This window comes from Amblyraja radiata, chromosome 1 (genome assembly GCF_010909765.2).
Source record: "Amblyraja radiata isolate CabotCenter1 chromosome 1, sAmbRad1.1.pri, whole genome shotgun sequence".
In the NCBI taxonomy this organism is placed as follows: domain Eukaryota; kingdom Metazoa; phylum Chordata; class Chondrichthyes; order Rajiformes; family Rajidae; genus Amblyraja; species Amblyraja radiata.
The window spans coordinates 128,727,428-128,748,281 of record NC_045956.1 but is presented as its reverse complement, the minus strand read 5'-3'; the positions used below and the strand labels follow the sequence as shown (position 1 = coordinate 128,748,281).

General features: G+C 43.0%; 1 protein-coding gene across 1 annotated transcript in view; it reads left to right on the top strand.

The window, feature by feature from the left end:
* The window catches only part of itga2 (integrin subunit alpha 2), a 132,247-nt gene that overhangs the window by 13,856 nt on the left and 97,537 nt on the right, over positions 1-20,854 (top strand). Inside the window, exon 2 of the mRNA XM_033030853.1 lies at positions 19,739-19,862. Coding sequence (XP_032886744.1) covers positions 19,739-19,862 — 124 coding nt within the window. The remainder of the gene's footprint in view (positions 1-19,738; positions 19,863-20,854) is intronic.

Here is a 20,854-nt window from a genome sequence, read left to right as displayed (position 1 = left end):
TTCTCCCAAACTTCAAAGACGTCAATGTTTGTAGGTTAATTGGGTTCGGTAAAATTGTAAATTGTCCCAAGTATGTAGGATAGTGCGAGTGTTGGTCAGAGCGGGTTGAAGGGCATGTTTTCTCGCTGTATCTTTGAAGTCTACAGTCTCATGAGCTGTTAAGAGATATATTGTCTGCTTCTTGGCAAGGCATGCAGATGCTATGCATGTCGGTGAACATACATGTATGCAATACCTCTGCAATTCTAGCATAGCACTGATAAATCCAGCCTGGCGTGTCATGAAATCAAATTTAGTAGCTCTGAATATTTCAGGGTTGGCACCATATAAATGACACTATGCAATCTTCACAATCTTCAGGGACATGAAGCACCACCTTTATTCTGCCTGGTCTACACATAGCTCTATTCCCAGAGGTTTCAACTACTCTTACTGCCTTCTAATGAACTTTTTTAATCTACCCAGTGATAAAGAGTGAGTTTTCAACAGAGAGTTAGATTTAGCTCAGGCCTAATGGAATCAAGGTATATGGAAAAATGCAGGAACGGGGTACTGATTTTGGATGATCAGCCATGATCATAGTCAAGGGCCGAATGGCCTATCCCTGTACTTATTTTCTATGTCTCTATAAAGCAAAACAATTATCAGACTGACCCATAATAATGAATCACACTTTGATTCAGGACAATAGATATCCGGTTGTTTATTTATCAATGCAAAATCAGAAGAGAAATGATCCCAGAAGTTACCAATATATTTCCTAAATGAAGTTGGAGTGAAAGAATTATCATTTCAGATTAATGAAATATCATGAGATGATACCTTCATTGGTACACGTGACAATAAAAGACCTTTGAAAGCTTTGAAACCTTTGAATCTATCAATCTCCACCTAAAAATATCTATTAATTTAGCCTCCACAGCCTTCTGTGCGTAGAAAAGCCTGGAGGGCAGGGAATGCAATAATATGAAACACCTCAATAGTGGTCAGCATAAAGTTATAAACACATATATAATGTGTGTATTTAATGTGATTCTCCAAGAACATTCAACTTTTAATTCCTGAACACACCCTGCTAACCTGTTTAGTTATGCACCCGCAATGATATGATACCGTTGCAATGGGAGATTAGTTATTCAATCAATCAATCAATCAATCAGATTTATTCATCACACACAATAAAGTACAGTGAAATGAATTTGCCAGCAGTGGTACAATCAAAAAGAACACACAATACACAATAAAAATGTTAACACAAACATCCACCACAGCATTCTTCACTGTGGTGGAAGACACAAAGTACAGTCAGTCCTCCTCCATTGTTCCCCCGTGGTCGGGGCCATAAACCTCCGCAGTCATCGCTGCGGGCGGCCGGATGTACAGGCCCTCTCGTCTGGAAGGTAAGTCCCGAATAATAATAATGCCCCATTATTACCTCTTTAATAATTGACTCCAGCATCTTTCCCACCACCAAAGTCAGGCTAACTGGTCTGTAATTCCCCATTTTCTCTCTCGCTTCTTTCTTGAAAAGTGGGATAACATTAGCTATCCTCCAATCCACAGGAACTGATCCTGAATCTATTGAACATTGGGAAATGATCACCGTTGCGTCCACTATTTCTAGAGCCACCTCCCTGAGGACCCTGGGATGCAGACCATCAGGCCCAGGGGATTTATCATCCTTCAGTCCCATTAGCCTACCCAATACTATTTCTCGCCTAATGAAAATTTCTTTCAGTTCCTCTACCCCCTTAGATCCTCTGTCCTCCAGTACATCTGGGAGATTGTTTGTGTCTTCCTTAGTGAAGACAGATCCGAAGTACCTATTCAACTCTTCTGCCATTTCCTTGTTGCCCATAATAATTTTACCCATGTCTGCCTTCAAGGGACCCACATTTGACTTTGTTACTCTTTTTCCCTTAACATATCTAAAGAAGCTTTTACTGTCCTTCTTTATATTCCTGGCCAGCTTCCCTTCGTACTTCATCTTTTCAGCCCGTATTGCCCGTTTTGTTTCCTTCTGTTGTCCTATGAAAGTTTCCCAATCCTCTGGCTTCCGGCTACTCTTTGCTGTGTTATACATCTTTTATTTTAGTTTTATTCTATCCCTAATTTCTCTTGTCAGCCACGGTTGCCTCCTACTTCCCTTAGAATCTTTCTTCCTTTTTGGAATGAAATGATCCTGCGTCTTCCGGATTATGCCGATAAATTCCTGCCATTGCTGTTCCACCGTCATTCCTGCTAGGATCCCTTTCCAGTCTACCTTGGCCAGCTCCTCTCTCATGCCTTCATAGTCCCCTTTGTTCAACTGCATCACTGACACTTCCGATTTAACGTTATCCTTCTTAAATTGCATCAAATCCACCTAGACGTTGCCCTCCAAGTCACACCACATCAATACTACGAAATATTTCACCATTCCTTCACCATCACAGTCAAAATCCCGGAACTCCTCTCTAACATCCTCATACTTCAAGAATAGTAGCTGTGAAAGGAATCAGTGCCATGTGGAGGGTCAATGTGAGGCTTTGGCCGAGAAGCCAATGGCGAGATAAGATATGATCTGTGTTTTTTCTTTTGTAAACTGTCGGTAGTTAAGGGAACATATAGGAGGCAGCAAATGAGACTCCAAGAGGCGTGTTGCTTCCATAGTGCCAGTGTCCAGGATGTCTCTGAGCAGCTGAAGAACATTTTCAAGGGAGAGGGTGAGAGCTGGAAATTGCCAAGCATGTCGGTACAAATGACATAACGAGGAAAATAAATTGTGTTTTTTGGAGTGAATACAGGGAGTTAGACAAAAGGTTAAAATGCAGGACCTCGAGGGTAGCAATCTTCAGTTTGCTCGTGAGGGTAAGAACAAGAAGGTACAACAGGTGGATGTGTGACTGAGGAATTGGTGCAGGAGGCAGGGATTCAGAGTTTTAGGCCATCTGGATCACTTCTGGGGCAGAGGTGATTGGTACAAAATGGACAGACAATAGGCAATAGGTGCAGGAGTAGGCCATTCGGCCCTTCGAGCCAGCACCTGGACTGAAGGGGACCTCTGGCAGGCAGGTTTGCTAGCGCTACTTGGGATGGTTTAAATTAGATCAGCAATGAGACAGTTCAAAGCAGGAGTGAGGTGGAGGAGAGGTTGGAAGTCGAGAAAAAACAAGGACTTAGACAGAATAGGCAGGAGCATGGTGGGAATTGTATGAATTCATACTGTTGTATGAATTTGCAGTAATATCAATGTGAGAGGGCTGATGAGCAAGATGGATAAACAGTGCATGGATAGGTACGTGTGACTGGGACATGGTAGCCATTACAGATGGCAAACTGGCAGCTTAACTTTTGAGGGTTCAGGTGATATAGAGGTTGGTGTAAAAGAGAGGGGAGTGTTGTTTTACTGATTAAGGTGAATGTTGCGACAATCAATTGAGATGGCTTTACTGATGGTTCTTCCAGTGTAGATATATGGGTGGAGTTGAGAAATAAAAAGATGATCATCTTGTTAGCAGTGTACTATAGGCCACAAATAATCAACAGGAATTAGAAGAATAAACATGCCGGAAGATTGCAAGCAGTTCAATCCTTTTGGTAAATGTGATTAATTATTTTGTGTGTTATTAAAGCACTTTCATGGTTTTGCTCCGTGGCCTCTCAAGTATATGGTTCACATGGGTATGAAGGTTACTGGCCATGCACTGTGTTGTCAAACAACACACAATAAGACTTTGGATGCTACCTGTGTAATATTGGTCTGCATATTCAAGGGCTGTAATGGCACATCTTCCACACAGAAAAAGACCACTCCCCAATCTCAACCCCTGAGCCCAATTGCCCCCGATTCCCTGATTGATCACTGACTCTGGCCTTCCATCTAAACCTCAAGCTCAATGATCCAACTTCTTCAGCTTTAACTCTCCAATCCAACCCATCCTACAAACCCCCTGTCTTCGCAATACCCTAGACCCCTTTTCCAATCATCTCCAATCATCCCCTGACTCAGGTCAACTCCTCTACTCAGGATTTAGAACAGAATGTTGACAACACTGGGCCACCATCTGAGGCAGTGATCTAAACCCTGGCCCTTTGCCAGCAATCCTCCCTCTGCTCCAAATATTCATTGTAAACCCTCACTCCCGGAGTTACCTGAGACTTTATTTCTGAGCTCCACAATGGTGTTGCACATGAAGGGAAGGGTGTGTAGGCTTTAGGCTTCGGGCATCACTGCATTTTGATGCATCTGGCCCATAACCAGAAGGGCTGTTCACAGTTTTATAAGCCTTACCTCAGTACCAATAAATGTCTAGGTCTGAGTACTTCATGATGCACTGAGGAGGTGAAATGTGCATTTGTTACGTCTCTGAATTTTGTCAGTGATCATGAACTACCTGTTTGTGATTTCAGGAATGAAAATCAAGAACAAACTAATCACTTTCAATTTGGTGAATTGATGTTATCTGCCTCATTAGTTTTACCTTGCCTTTAAGTCATCCTTCCTATAGCGTATTGCAGTCGTGCACAGTCGACCATTCTGTCTCAGAACCATTATTTGTGGAACATGTCGAGACTGGTTTGCATGACATGTTGTTACAGCTTAACAGTGCAAAGCTACATTCAAATGCCAGACATTGCATTCTCATCGCACAGATATTTAAAGATAAGAACGGAAAATTTCACCTTTTTCATGTCCTGCTGCTACTTGTTTTAACAGTCTAGATACGTTTGAATTTAAAACGTTATCAAAGTAAACTGAATTTAAGATTTACCAGGGGGAGACCAAGGATAAGAAGATGTAGCTGTGAGGAGAAACTGAAGGTGCTGGCGATACCAGAAGACATAGACGAAGAGATATGGAGTGTTCCAGCACCCAAAATTGATTCACGGTGTATTATGTTGAGACGGCTAGGAACCCTATTGAGGCCTTTGTTAAAGTGTTGAGCAACTGGGAGATCAGGTAGGTTTAGGCGGACTGAGATTGGGAAACAGCCTGTGCTTGGTCTCGCCGATATACAGGAGCCCACATCTGGAACAGAGGATACAGATGAGATAGGAGGAGGTGCAAGTGAACCTCTGCCTCACCTGAAAAGACTGTTGGGGTCCTTGGAAGGAGTCGAGGGGGAAGGTATAGGGACAGGAGTTGGCTCACCTGCAGTTGCAAGGGAAAGTACCTGGGGCAGGGGTCGTTTGGGTGGGAAGGGACAAGTTGACCAGGGAGTTGCGGAGGGAACTGTCTCTGTGGAAAGGGGTGGAGATGGGAAGATGTGGCTAGTGGTGGGATTTGAGCATTGTGCAAAAGGTATGGGTAAATACCAGCGTAGACTCACGATTGAATGGGCTATCTTGGTACGCTACAATCTGCTTTTCTGAACAAATTCAGCCATAATACAATCCATGCAGAGTATCATCTCTATTTGCGTTTCTCCCCCACATCATTTAGATCATTGTATTCAGTTTTGGTCACCCTGCTTTTGGAAGGGTTGTTAAGCTGGAAAGAGTGCATAGATAGGGTAGACAGTTAGAATCTTTTTGCCAAGATGGAAGAATTCTAGGAATGATTGGGTTAACATATGATGAGTGTTTGACGGCACTGGGCCTGTACTCATGGGGTTTAGAAGGATGAGGGAGGACCTCATTGAAACTTACCGAATAGTGAAAGGCCTGGATAGAATGGATGTGGGGAGAATGTATTCACTAGTGGGAGAATGTAGGACTAGGGCCCATAATCTCAGAATAAAAGGACATGCCTTTAGAAAGGAGATGAGAAGGAATTTCTTTAGTCAGACAGTGGGGAATCTGTGGAATTCATTGCCACAAATGTCTGTGGAGGCTGAGTCAATGGATATTTTTAAGGCAGAGATAGATAGATTCTTGATTAGTACAGGTGTCAAGGGTTATTGAAAGAAGGTACACAAAAATGCTGGAGAAACTCAGCGGGTGCAGCAGCATCTATGGAGCGAAGGAAATAGGTGACGTTTCAGGCCGAAACCCTTCTTCAGACTGGCAGGATAATGGGGTTAAGAGGGAAATGTAGATCAGCCATGATTGAATGACGATGGGTTGAATGACATAATTCGGCTTCTATCACTTATGAACATTAATTTTTGAAATCAAATACCAGAGAGAATAGGTTAAGATGAGAAGGGCAAAGTTTAAAGGTGATGTGTGTGGCAGGTTTATTACATAGTGGGTGGTGAGTGCCTGGAATGCATTGATAGGGGTTGTGGTTGAAGCAGATGCGTTAGTGGCAATTAAAAACCTTTGGGTAGGCATTAGAATATGCAGGATATGAAGGAAAATGGGTTGCGTGCAGGTAGATAAGTGATGGTTTTGACATCATGTTTGGCACAGACATTGTGGGCTGTACTTGTTCTGTACTGTTGTATACTCTATATTTTATGTGCAGAGATGATTTATGAGGACATTGACAGGACTTGAGGGAATGAGCTACAGGGAGAGGTTGAGCAGGCTAGGACTTTATTCCTTGGAGTGCAGAAGGCAATAGACAATAGACAAGGCTAACGGGTGATCATATACAGGTGTAACAGAGATTTATTTTCCCAGCGTAGGGGATTCAGGAACCAGAATCCTGATCAGGTTTGTGAGAGGGGAAAGATTTAATAAGATCCTGATGGGCAACTTTTTCACAAAGGCAGTAGTGGATATATGTAATGGGCTGCCTACGGAGGTAGCTGAGGCAGATGTGTGACCATTGTAACATGCGACCAATGTAAAGTTTAGAGAGGAATTATATTGATCCAAACATATTTGAAGTTCGAGAAGGTTATGAACAAAGTGGACAGTGCTATGGTCAGACTGAAGCCAGTGGTCATTTCTAGATCCAATTGCATAGCCCAGCACAGGAGGCAGTGTAGTGAAGAGTGGAGACTGAGCCTTATGTCGAGTTGATGATATATTCCTGTGGAATGCAGCAGCAACCAATAAAGCATTGTGGAGAAGATAGTCCAGTTGCAACTTGTTTCTCACGCTGTGAAAGCATCAGAAAACACAACTAAAGGCAACTAAACTCACACTGCAGGTTATTTAGGTAAATTAATATTGACAAAACTATATCGCGATCTTCATTTCCAAGCTTGATCTGTTTCATGTATAATTGAACAAAGTAATCCATAAATACATTTATTAGGCTTTTTAGTGGCATTATGACTACTAATCGCAATGATCCTTCAGAGCTTTGCTATCTAAACGAGAAAAACAATTCAGATTACAAAAATAATTGTTTTCATTGCAAATTACCACAATTACTGTCTATTATACTTCTTTCTTCAACTTTCAAGAGTCAAGAGAGTCAAGAATATTTTATTGTCATATGTCCCAGATAGAACAATGAAATTATTACTTGCTGCATATGTAACCATATGCGCCTTGAGTATTAGAAAGGCGCTATATAAATCCCATTCATTATTATTATTATATGTAAACATATGTAAACATAGTACACTGTAAACTTTCATTTGCACAGTTAGAAATTTACAGGTCGCAGCTTTTTAAGTAATAAGGATGTTTTGCTGTTTGATTTCAGCAACAACAACAACATGCATTTATAGAGCAATTTTAATGTCAGTTCTGAGATATTTAATTACAGTCGGTGATATTTATAAAAAAATCACAGTGCTCTACTGTAAAATATAGAATAATATTCAGGGCAGATGCCACAGAAATATAGAAACAAAGAAAAATAGGTGCAGGAGTAGGCCATTCAGCCCATCGAGCCAGCACCGCCATTCAATATGCTCATGATTTTTCCCCATGACCAAAGGACTGGTCAAGCATTTTCCAGGCCAACAAGATTTAGGTCCGAAAGAGTGGATGGAGGGAGAACCTAGTCTATGCTGACAAATGTGCACTGAGCTAATGAAATGTGATGGGCCAACAAATATTTAGAATTGGAAAAAGAGTCCATGGTAGTGCAAGAGCTGATCAGAAATATTCCATTGTCAAGATTGGATAAGGGTTGGGCAGATCAGTTCAATATCCTGATGGTTGTAGGAAAGTAGCTGTTCCTGAACCTGTTGGTGTGGGACTTCATGCTTCTGATGGTGCCTGTGGGAAGGGAGCAAGGCCTAGATGGTGGGGATCCTAAACCAACAGCATCCTATGGGGGCAGTGAGCTTTTGGTTATTCTTGGAAACTTAGAGGAAAGCCACGGTTTGTGGGTGCAGGGTGTAGACTGTGTGGATGGAACATAGACCAAAGAACATAGACCAAAGAACATAGACCATAGAACATAGACCATAGACCAAAATACCAGAGACCATTGACCAAAGACCATAGAACATAGAAGAGTATAGCACAAAAACAGACCCATCACCCCATTATGTCTGTGCTAAACACGATGTCAAGATCAATTCTTATCTGCCTGCACATAATCCATATCCCTCCATTCTCTGCATATCCATATGCCTATCCCAAAGTCTATTAAATTCCACTAACGTGTCTGCCTCAACCACCACACTCAGCAACACGACCCGGCACTCACCACCATATGTGTAAAAAAAATTTATCCCGCACATCTCCTTTAAACTTTGCCCCAGGTCACATTAAAGCTATGCCCTCTATACTTTGAGTGTTCCACGATGGGGAAAAAGATTTTGACTGTCTCTATAGTATATAGTACCTATGGTATTTAATAAGTAATACCATATCTATGCCTTTTATCATTTTACATTCTTCTACCAGATCTCCCCGCCACCTCTGGTGGTCCAGAAAAAACAATCCAAGTGTATCAAACCTCTCCTTGTGGTTAATACCCACTAATCCAGGCATCACTCCTTCCTGCAATGGGGCAACCAGAACTGCAAACAATACTCCAAATGCAGCCAAACCAAAGACATATAAACCTGCATCATGACTTCCTGACCCTTACGCTCAATGTCCCAAAGAATAACGGCAAGCATACTTCTTCACCACTCTGCCTACTTGTGTTGCCACTTTCAGGGAGATATGGACTTGGACCACAAGATCCATCTGTAAATCAATACTGTTAAGGCTCATGCCATTGATTGTATATTTTCCCCTTACATTTGACTTCCCAAAGGGAAACACCTTACTTACTTGGATTAAACTCCATCTGCCATTTCTCCGCCCATTTCTGTAGCTGATCTATATCCCGGTTGTGAAGTTTGTATACAATCTGCCTCACAGTCCGTGTCCCCATCAATCTTCGTGTCATATGCAAACTTAAAAGTTGAACGTCATGCATGAAACCAGAATAAGGATCATAAACCTGCGGAATTGTCCGTGCTGGAAATCCTGTAGGTCAGCAGCAGCAGCATGACAAAGTAACACAAAGACAAGTTCACCAGGTATACCAAATGCGTCATGTCAATGTGCAACTGAAAAGTCAAGTTGACAGGTGGAAAAGATAAGGGTGGACAAGAGTTTCAGCAGGAGATCTAAATCATAGAGTCATAGAGTGATACAGTGTGGAAACAGGCCCTTCAGCCCAACTTAACCACACCGGCCAACATGTCCCAGCTACACGAGTCCCATCTGCCCGTGTTTGATCCATATCCCTCCAAACCTGTCCTATCCATGTACCTGCCTAACTGTTTCTTAAATGTTGGTATAGTCCCTGACTCAACTACCTCCACTGGCTGCTAGTTCCATACACCCACCACCCTTTGTGTAAAAAAGTTACCCCTCAGATTCCTGTTAAATCTTTTCCCATTCACATTGAATCTATGAGCTCTGGTCCTCGATTCACCTGCTTTAAGCCCTGCAACAGCCTGGGGCTTGCCTAGATTGGGCACCTCTCTCATAAGACCAAGAGTGCAGACTGGACTTTGAATATGGTGCCAAAACCTGGCACGTCTTGCATGCGGGCTCAGTGGACTGTTTCTGTACAATTTGCTAATCAGTGATTGTGTTTAGGATTGGCAATACTTTACTGAACTGCATGTAAGGAAATAATTTCACTGTGCATTTGAATAGGTGACAATAAAGCACCATTGAACACTTGAACCAGATGTTGACTGAAATAGTTCTGTTAAATACCAGTAGACTATTATCTGAAAATCAAAAAACAGTGTATGCTGGAAATCTGAATTTAAAACGTTGGGTGCATGAAATCCTTCCTCGGGTCAGACAGCATTCTACACTGTTGATGTTTCAGGTCGATGCCACTGTCTGCATCAGAACTTGAGAAGTGAGAAAGCAAGCATGTTTTAAATTGCTGTGCAAAAGGAAGGGAGAGGGAGCAAAGAGAATAAAGGGATAGGGTGGAGACCAAGGTTGCCCAGGTAACATCATGGTTCAGAAGCCAAATAATTAATAGATGAATGAGGGAAGTTAGAGAGATAATTTTAAAGAAACATGCTGTAACTGGTCAACTTTGATTTCCACCCTCCTTGTTTCTGCAGTTTACTGTTTACATACTTATAGTGCTCCAGTCCTTCTGCAACTTAAATACACTTCGTTTTTCACTTCTGTCATTGTTATGAAAGAGTATAGCCCAGGTGTTACCAGTCTGAACAAGAGTCCCATCCCAAAACGTCGCCCATCCATGTTCTTCTGCGATGCTGCCTGACCCGCTGAGTTATTCCAGCACTGTGTCATCTCTAGCCCAGGTGCTACCTCTGCTTCTTTCTCCACTAAAGCATACTAATGTTCCTTTATGCAATTTCAAATTAAATTTAGATTAATGCTATGCTACTATATGTAGGGTCCCGACCCGAAACATCTCCTGTTCATGTTCTCAAAGCTGCTACCTGACCCCGTGAGTTACTCCAGCATTTTGTGTCTCTTTATGTGTATTATTCCTGCTACCCCAAACCAAAGAACAAGCATTTTGAAAAGTTATTCATCGTTGATTTCAGGTAGTGGGGTGGTGTACATTCTCCAGTCTGCATCAATGGTGCTGATGTGGGGATTGTCGAGAGCTTCAAGTCCCTTGGTATAAATATATCACCACTGATTTGACCTGATCCAATCATGTTGGCAATACAGTCGAGAAAGCTCACTAAATGCCTATATTTCATCATAGAAACATAGAAAACATAGAAAATAGGTGCAGGAGTAGGCCATTTGGCCCTTCAAGACAGCACCGCCATTCAATATGATCATGGCTGATCATCCAAAATCAGTACCCCGTTCTGGCTTTTACTCCATATCCCTTGATTCCTTTAGCCCTAAGAGCTAAATCTAACTCTCTCTTGAAAACTCTAATGGGCCTGTCCCACAGGAGATTTTTTCAGCGACTGCTGGCGACTGTCATAGTCATAGCAGGTCGCCGAAAAACCGCGACTGGTCACCCTCCGACAATGTGTACGACAATGTCTACAACAACCTACCACCTAGTCGACATCAAGCTAAGGGAAGCTACTGACGACCCATTAAGACGTCCACCTACGACCACACCTACGACAACCTACGTCCACCCGCGACAAGCTACAAGGTGAGACAATTCAGTCGCCAGTACCTGTCGCCGGTTGATGTAGGTTGATGTGGGTAGTCACCAATGGAATTCACTGAAGTCAGCACCGGCGACAACCTACGTCATCCTGGCGAAAACCTACGACAGCACCTATGTCAGGAGAAGTCAAGCTACGCTCCTTGGCATCAAGCCAACTATCGCCGACTGTCACCGAAAAGGTTTGAACCTTTCAAAATCTAGCGGCGACCAGCTAAACGTTCCGATTGTTTGGGTGACTGAGGAGACTACTCACGACCATACAGGCGACACCCCGGCGACCATGTGGCGACAGCTTAGCCGCCTGTGGTCGCCTAAAAAATTGCCTAAATGGAACAGGGGCATTACTCTCACTTGAAAACTCTAAAGGGCCTGTCCCACTATGGCAACCTAATTTGCGAGTCTAGAAGAGTTTGCGCTCGCCACAAACTCGCAGCATGGTCGACACATGGTCCTAGGAGATCACTGTAACTCTCCTTCATGCTTGAGAGAAGTTCCCGCATACTCGCGGCCTCAGTTTGGTCGAGGAAAATGTTTCAATATGCTGAAAAATGATCCACGAGTAAAAATTGGTCGGCATGGTTCTTTTGAACTCATAGTGCAGTGTTAGTGGGGTCGTCATGTAGTTATAGGTAGTCGAGGTAGCCGTAGGCAATCTCCTTTGCTGACCGGGCATTTTAATTGGCTCATTGGGGAAAAAAACGTAAGCACGAGTTTTCAGAACCAAGGAAAACCGACTGGTAATGTTAAATGCCCGCTAAACTTTATTAAAAGTTGTCTGGCTTCTTAAAAGCGTCTCCATTCCATCTCCCCCCCCTTCTCACCCCCCCCTTACCGTACACTGTGCCAGCCGCCTTTTACCTTCCTGTTCATCGCGGGTATCACCTTGGCTTTGCGCCATGTGAATTTCAGACAGCGCTCCCCCGCTTTCCCTAGGACCCACCTTTACAATGTGTTTGTGTGTGTGTGTGCTGACCGTCAATCCAGCTCGCGGTTTCATCGCTGACGGTCGATCCAGCTCGCAGTTTTTCAGGCGAGTGCCCCCGAGCTTGAAGGTCGAAGACAGTTGCTGAAACGTCGTGTAAGTGGGACAGGCCCTTAACTCGCTCTTGAAAATGGTGTCGAAACCTGGCGCCTCTTGGACGCGGGCTCAGTGATGAAGGACATATGGCATGTCCCCAATGACCTTCACCAGTTTCTATAGACGCACCATAGAAAGCATTATCTCGGAATGTTTCACAGCTTGGAAACTAGTCTGCCCAAGAGAGTAATGTGGGCTTAGAACGCATTGCTGGGGTTGGTGCTGGAGGCAAATACGATAGTGGTGTTCAAGAGGCTTTCAGATAGGCACAGGTAAGTGCTGGGAATGGAGGGACATGGGTCATGTACAGGCAGATGAGATCAGATAACTAGCCATCTTGTGCTGTACTGTTCTATGATCTAAGACTACAAAAACTCCAAGAGCATTGCGGTTACATATCAGTCTATCATGCATTCCAGCTTCTCCCTCCCTTGACTTCAACTCCACTTCATGCTAACTTTGGAAAGCAGCCATTATCAAGGACCGCTTGCACCCCAGTGTTTCGCTCTTTTCCCCTTGCCCTCTGGGCAGAAGATGCAAAAGCTTGAATGCACGCACCACCAGTTTCAAGAGTGGTTTCTTTCTGCTGTTAACTGGAATGGACCACACTTCTGCTCAGAATGTACTCTAATCTTACAATCTTCCTCGAAGCAGCACGTACTTTTTGAACAGCATTTTCTCTGTAGTTGTAGCATCATTTTCTGCACACCTTTTATTTTCCCTTTTACACTGCTTGTTGTACTCATGTATACCATGATCTGACTGGACAGTATGCAAAACAATATTTGTTTTACTGTATCTCAGTACACATGACAATAATAAATCTAAACCAATTCCAGTACCAATATTTTAATAAGCAACAATCTCTGAAGAATTATGTCTCGGCTTTATTAAAGGATATCAATAAAATAGTTTCACTGCATCTCATGATTAAAAAATAATCAGAATTCATTTTAGTGTTTGACATTATTAAAACCTACTCTCTTACAAAAATGTGATTAAATTTAGTGCATTCAGCAAGCGTGTGAGGAATATAAAAGAAATCAGACTAATGGATAATATTTACCTCGGCATAGATAATACCGACAGCTAACAGATTATCATTTCTATTTGAATCACAATCACTACATGATCATGTAAATTGTGTTTGAGTTGATTTTTTATCTATGTTACTAGCATTTTGCATGTTAGTAGTTTGAGACTGGGCACACATGGCGCTAGAAGTGATAAGTAATTACAATGATCAGTCTCAGACCTTAAATTGTATTTCTGGAATTCATAGTGCAAATATACAAAAATACTTAATGAACAGAAATTAGAATATCATCACAATTTATTCACCTCCCAAATTCTTGGCCAAAATTTAATGGTATTCCAAAATGAAACTGTAATTAGAGTATGGGCAAAAATGCAAGCCAATTTCCAAGCTTATTTTCTTTGAGTCTCTTTCATCTTTATAAAGAGAGGTAAGAAACGTCCCCCTTGGGCAAAAATAGAACAGAAGCGCTCAGCCTTGCCTTTTTCTACTGCAAGTATGGTTTAGTTTGAACTGAATCAATGTCAATGTATTTGAATTTGTTAAGAAATTGTGTCTGGCTTGGGAGGAGAACAGGGGCTGGATGGAGTTGGTGAATCTATAGGTGGGAAATATTTTTAGTCCCGATTCTTGTAAATGCAGAAAATTGAAATTTTCAAAAAAATAATGCCACAAATGTTGCACATATTAATAAAGATTTTGGAAAAAACAACAGACTGATTAGCATTTGATAGAAAAGTGTGGAACAAAAATGTGCAATGCTAGACTGGCTACTTTCTTGTAATGAGGAATGAAATAAACATCACTACTTTTGTACAACACACCTAACTTTGTATCATCAGCAAAACTGAGACATGTTATATTCCAGTGCTATGCGCCATATTACTCTTGAGTCATGTACAGACTATGGGATATTGTCAACCACCCCATTCAAATGAAGAGCCACAACCTTCTAATCATTGATTTCCTTTCCACACTTGTCAGTGGCGATGATGTGGTTCCTAAAGGAAAGTCCAGAATGGCAAGGCCCACTTGAGTTATAATAAGCAAGCACCATCTCTAGAAGTACTTTGTCAACGATGCCGCAAGCTTTCTGGCTGCCAGAATTGCCCAAAGAAACATGCACTGCCTTATCTCAGCCAGTACCACCACCCAGTCTCTCCTGGTTTCCTCCCTGTTTTTCTCTCAGTTCGCTTATCCCTAACCTGTCTGAAGAAGGGTCTCGACCCGAAACGTCAACTACTCCTATTCTCCAGAGATGCTGCCTGTCCCACAAATTACTTCAACTTTTTGTGTCTATCTTCGGTTTAAACAAGCATCTGCAGTTCCTTACACATTCCATCTGCTCCACTGCGAAATTTCCGACTCTATGACCACGTCTTAAACCAGACTCACTACCACAGCCACATGTGTTTTTGGTGCGTGCCTGCACCTCCATCTTCTACCTCATGGATTCCAGCGCAAGTTCCAGACGTCCCAGTTCAGACCCAACCCGGAATACTCGTACCGACAGTCGATCAGCTGCTTTTCGCAACAGTTCTCCTTCCGTGCCCTGCGTTTTACATTGGCTGCGATGTGCTGGCACCAGCAGGCCCTGACTCTCCTGCAGCTCCGGGCCTCACTCACCCAGACCTGCAATGGACCCCAACAGGCAACAGCACTCAGACACCACCTCCTGCTTATCTTTGCACCATGATCCCGCAGACGAGCACCAGGCCTTAACCTCAAACACTATTACTGATTTCATCACTTCTGGCTGTCTGCCTTCCACAGCCTCCAACCTTATCGTTCCCAGCCCCGCACAACTGCCCTGGCAGGCCCATCGTTTCTGCCTGCTCTTATCCCACGGAAATGATTTCCACATACCTCGACTCCATCCTATCCCCCCTGGTCCAATCTCTCCCGACCTATATCCAAGATACCTTACATGCCCTTCGTCTCTTTAATGCTTTCTGCTTTCTGAGCTCCCACTCCCTCATCTTTACTATGGATGTTCAGTCACTCTACACCCCTATCCCCCACCAGGAAGGCCTTAAAGCCCTCTGTTTGTTACTTGACTGCAGAACCATCCAATTTCCCTCTACTAAAACTCTACTCTGCCTAGCGGAGCTAGTCCTCACCCTCAACAACGTCTCCTTTGACTCCTCCCACTTCCTCCAAGTCCAAGGCGTAGCTACGGGTACCCGCATGGGCCCCAGCTATGCGTGCCTCTTTGTAGGGTATGTTGAACAATCCCTGTTCCAGACGTACACTGGCCCCATCCCCGAACTCTATCCTGTTACATTGATGACTGCATCGGTGCTACCTCCTGCACCCATGCAGAACTTATGGACTTCATCAACTTCACCACCTATTTTCATCCTGCACTCAAATTTACTTGGACCATCTCCGACACCTCGCTCCCGTTTCTTGATCTCACAGTCTCCATCTCAGCAAATAGTCTATTGACTGACGTCTATTACAAACCCACTGACTCCAAAAACTATCTTTTTTTTTTTTAAATTATTTTTATTAGAAGTACGGTAAATTACAATAACACACAACACATATATCTTAATACATTTTTTGTACCGTTTCATTTTTTTTTAAGCTTTAAGAAAAAGATAGAAGTAAGGAAAGTAAAGAAGGTGCGCAAGAGTCGTGAAGTGCAAGAGAGTGTTGGGAAATGAAAGCCCCTTAGAAAAGAAGTTAGAGAAGGAAGTGAAGTAAGAAAGTAGACCCTAGAAAAGAAAGAAAAAGAAAGTAAGGACAATCGCTCTATTATAACATTAAACTCCGCAGAAAGACTACCAACCAAGTCTGTTTTTGTTGTTTTACCTCCCATTGCCAGGTCCTGATACCATTTATTTATTTATTTATTTTTAAAATTACTATTGCACCTCATGCTTGTAATAGGTCCATAAACGTAGACCACGTCTTTTGGAATTGGCTTTACCTGCTAAGAGGAATCTCATCTCTTCCAGATGTAATGTTTCAAACATATTTGATGTCCACATTTTTATTGTTGGTGTGGGCGCATTTTTCCAGAATTTAAGTATAAGCTTTTTTCCCATTATTAGCCCGTAATTGAGTAAATTCTTCTGATACACGTTTAATTCAGGGATACCTTCCGATATCCCAAAAATGATCCATTCTGGTTTTGGTACCAGTTTTATTTTAATTAATTTTGAAAAAATATCAAATATTCCATGCCAGAATTTTTGGATTTTTGTACAAAAAACAAAAGAATGCGCTATGGTAGCTTCTTGACACAGACATTTATCACAGATTGGTGAAACATTAGGAAAGATTTTATTTAATTTAGTTTTTGAATAATATATCCAAAAACTATCTTGACTACACTTCTTCCCACCCTGCTTCCTGCAAAGACTCTATCCCATACTGCCAATTCCTCCATCTACGCCGCATCAGCGCCCAAGATGAGGTGTCCCATACTAAGACATCCGAGATGTCCTCAATCTCTCCCATCATCGATGAGGTCCTCACTCGTATCTCCTCGGTACCCCACAGCTCCGCCTTTGCTCCCCCTCCCCCTAGTCACAACAGAGACAGAGTCCCCCTAGTCCTTACCTTCCACCCCATCAGCCGTTGCATACAACACACAATCCTCCAATATTTCCGCCACCTCCAACGTGATCGCACCACTAGCCACATTTTCCCATCTCCACCCCTTTCCGCTTCCACAGAGACCGTTCCCTCCACTACTCCCTCGTTAACTCATCCCTGTCCATCCAAACCACCCCCTCCCCGGGTACCTTCACCAAACGCAGACTGGGCGATCGTTTCGTGGAACACCGCTCAACCAACCTGATCTCCCAGTTGCTGGACACTTTAATTCTCCTTCCCATTCCTACACAGACCTTTCTATCCTCGGTCTCCTCCATTGTCGGAGTGAGGCTAAACGCAAATTGGAGGAACAGCATCTCATATTTCGCTTGGGCAGCTTGCAGCCCAGTGGTATGAATCCTGATTTCTCTCACTTCAGGTAGCCCCAGCATTCCCTCTCTCTCTATCCTTCTCCCACTTTTTCTCTCATTTCCATTATCCCTAACCAGTCTGAAGAAGGGTCTCAACCCAAAACATCACCCAATTCCTTCTTTCCAGAGATGCTGCATGTCCTGCTGAGTTAAGGGCTTGTCCCACTTGGGCGTCATTTGCAGGTCATTTACGCGTAACGACGCACGTGATGCGCACGTGGTGACGTAGGTAATGGCGCGCGGTGCCCCATGATTTTGAGATTCACACAATCTTCGTGCGCCACCTGCGTGACGCGCAAATGACGCGCAAGTGGGACAGGCCCTTTACTCCAGCTTTTTGTGTCTATCTTCGGTTTAAACCTGCATCTGCAGTTCCTTCTTACACAGTAAAGGTAGTTAGGCAGGCAAATGAGGTATTCTGCTATTCTAAGGTGCCAAGCAAAATATCTTATGCTCCATTTTCTAACATACTGACAGGTACATTTGTAAAAATAAATACTATTGATAAAACCTCTCATTTCTAATGTAACCCTTTTTGATAACAGTAAATAGATTGATAGTCAGGATTTACAGTGCAAGTTTTTGTCAGGAAAAGTAAAAACCGCTTTAATATCTACATGAAACCCAGGTTCCAGAATGTCTAAAGTGTTATGCTCGTGCCAGCCCAATGTGAATACAAGACATTCATATTTCATGTATGTGGGGAGCCAACTACATTAATGAGGGTTTCAGCAAATGCTTTACTAAAGCAATAGAGGAATGTGAAGTGGGATGAACCCAGGAAGCTTATTATTGCCGAGATGGACATGATAGGATGAACGGCATAAGTCAGGATATTGGAAGTGGCATAACAATGAAAGGAATCGTGTCTCTGAACTTCTTTGATCGTTTCTTTGAAATTAGAAACATAGAAAAATGGGTGCATGAGAAGGCCATTTGGCTCATCGAGCCAGCATCACCATTCAATATGATCATGGTTAATCATCTAAAATCAGTACCCCGTTCCTGCTTTTTCCCCATATCCCTTATTCCTTTTGCCTTAAGAGCTAAATCTAACTCTCTCTTGAAAACATCCAGTGAATTGGCCTCCATTGCCTTCTGTGGCAGAAAATTCCACAGATTCACAACTCCCCCCCCTCCCCCACACAACCCACCCCCACACAACCCCTCCTCCCCCACACAGCTCCCCCTCCCCCACACAGCCCCCCCTCCCCCACAACCCCCCCCCCCCCCTCCCCCACACACACACCCTCATTGGACCATTCATTGTAAGATCATGGTTAATCATGGTTTGCGCTTCAAAGACACTGCAATGAGAAGTGAGAGTTAATGCCCCTGTCCCACTTAGGAGACCTGAACGGAAACCTCTGGAGACTTTGCGCCCCACCCAAGGTTTCCGTGCGGTTCCAGGAGATTTTTGCCAGTCTCCCTACCTGCTTCCACTACCTGCAACCTCCGGCAACAACCTGCAACCTCCGGCAACCGCACGGAAACCTTGGGTGGGGCGCAAAGTCTCCACAGGTTTCCGTTCAGGTTTCCTAAGTGGGACAGGGGCATTAGAATTAGCTCTTAGGGCTTAAGGAATTAAGGGATATTGGGAAGAAGCAGGAACGGGGTACTGATTTTGGATGATCAGCCATGATCATATTGAATGGTGGTGTTGGCTCGAAGGGCCGAATGGCCTACATCTGCACCTATTTTCTATGTTTTCTATGACCTTCCATAGAAATTAAATGCCACAAGGTCAGGTAGCTGATCCATAAACTCTGCCACCCACTCAAGCTTAAAAATATCTTGGAGATACAGTTCTTTATCTTGGAGATACAGATTTTAAAATGAAATGCTACTTGTTAAAATAAATAACCCATAACCTGGTTAGATTAAAGGACCTGTCCCACTTTCACGACCTAATTCATGACCTTTTTCACTCGTGGACATTTTTCATTAGGCTAGAAAAACGCCCCGACCTACTTGATGCCACGAGTACCTACAACTAGCATCATGACCTACCTAAGACCTCCTACGACCTTGTGACGACCATGCTGTGAGTATGAGTCAAGGGCAAACTCAGCAGAGGTTGTGAATTAGGTCATGAAAGTTGGACAGGCCCTTAACACTACTCGATTAAGCTTGAAAAATTACAGAAGTACTTCATATTGTAGCAATCATTCTTAATTGCTTCCTTAATTCTGATTCACAAATGATGATATTTTTTGTCCTTTTTGCAGGTATTCTTCAACCATCCCAAGCATTTAATGTTGACGTGATGAGCACCAAAACATTTTCAGGCCCACCAGATGTTCTCTTTGGCACCACCGTTCAGCAGTACTCAAACCCTCAAAATGGTCAATGGTAAGGCAAGGTTTACTCTGTAATTTATTTTGAGAGAACAACAAAATGGGATGCTGTTCACAGTCTGAAGAAGGCTCTCGACCCGAAACGTCACCTATTTTTTTTTCTCCAGAGATGCTGCCTGTCCCACTGAGTTTCTTCAGCATTTTGTGTGTATCTTCGGTGTAAACCAGCATCTGCAGTTCTCTTCCTACACAGGATGCAGTTCACTGTCTTGTTAAGTGCTGATAGGTTTCTATTGTGGGCACTGTCTGTCACTGTGGGACATCATTTCAGCATTATGGATCAGTCGTCCAGAATTAGAGTCATAGAGTGTGGAATCAGGCCCTTCGACCCAACTTGCCCACACCAGCCAACATATCCCAGCTAAACTAGTCAATTGAGAAGTGGATTGAGAATTTTCGGAATTCTCCTCCTCAAAGAATTAAGGTTGCTCAATGGTTAAGGTATTGAAGGTTAAGATTGATAGATGTTTTGCACACTAAGAGAGTAAAGCGTTTTGTGGAACAAATGGAAGCGTGGATTTGAGCCACAGGAACAAGACCCATTGTGTAGTTTAGTTTAGAGATACAGCATGGAAACAGGTCCTTCAGCCCACTGAGACCACACCGACCAATGATCACCCACTTACACTAATTCAATGTTATCACTAGAGCCAGGATTTAGCCATAAATGCCATGTGACTTTTCATGCCTTTTATTGATGATTTCACCAGGATAATGCCTTTTTCACGATCGAGTGCCTAAATCAGCCTTTTTTTTTCCGTTTTGCTCAAAGGTCGTGCTATTTTCTCTAGTTGTACCGTGATTTCTTGGATCATGGAAACTATTTTCATTCAGACCTTTCGGTCTGAAAGAAATTTTGTTGCCTCGCAGTCATACATATAATAAAGTAACAAAACACACAATAAACACAAATTTAACATCCACCACAGTGAGTTCACCAGACACCTCCTCACTGTGATGGAAGGCAAAAATCTTAAGTCTTTGTCT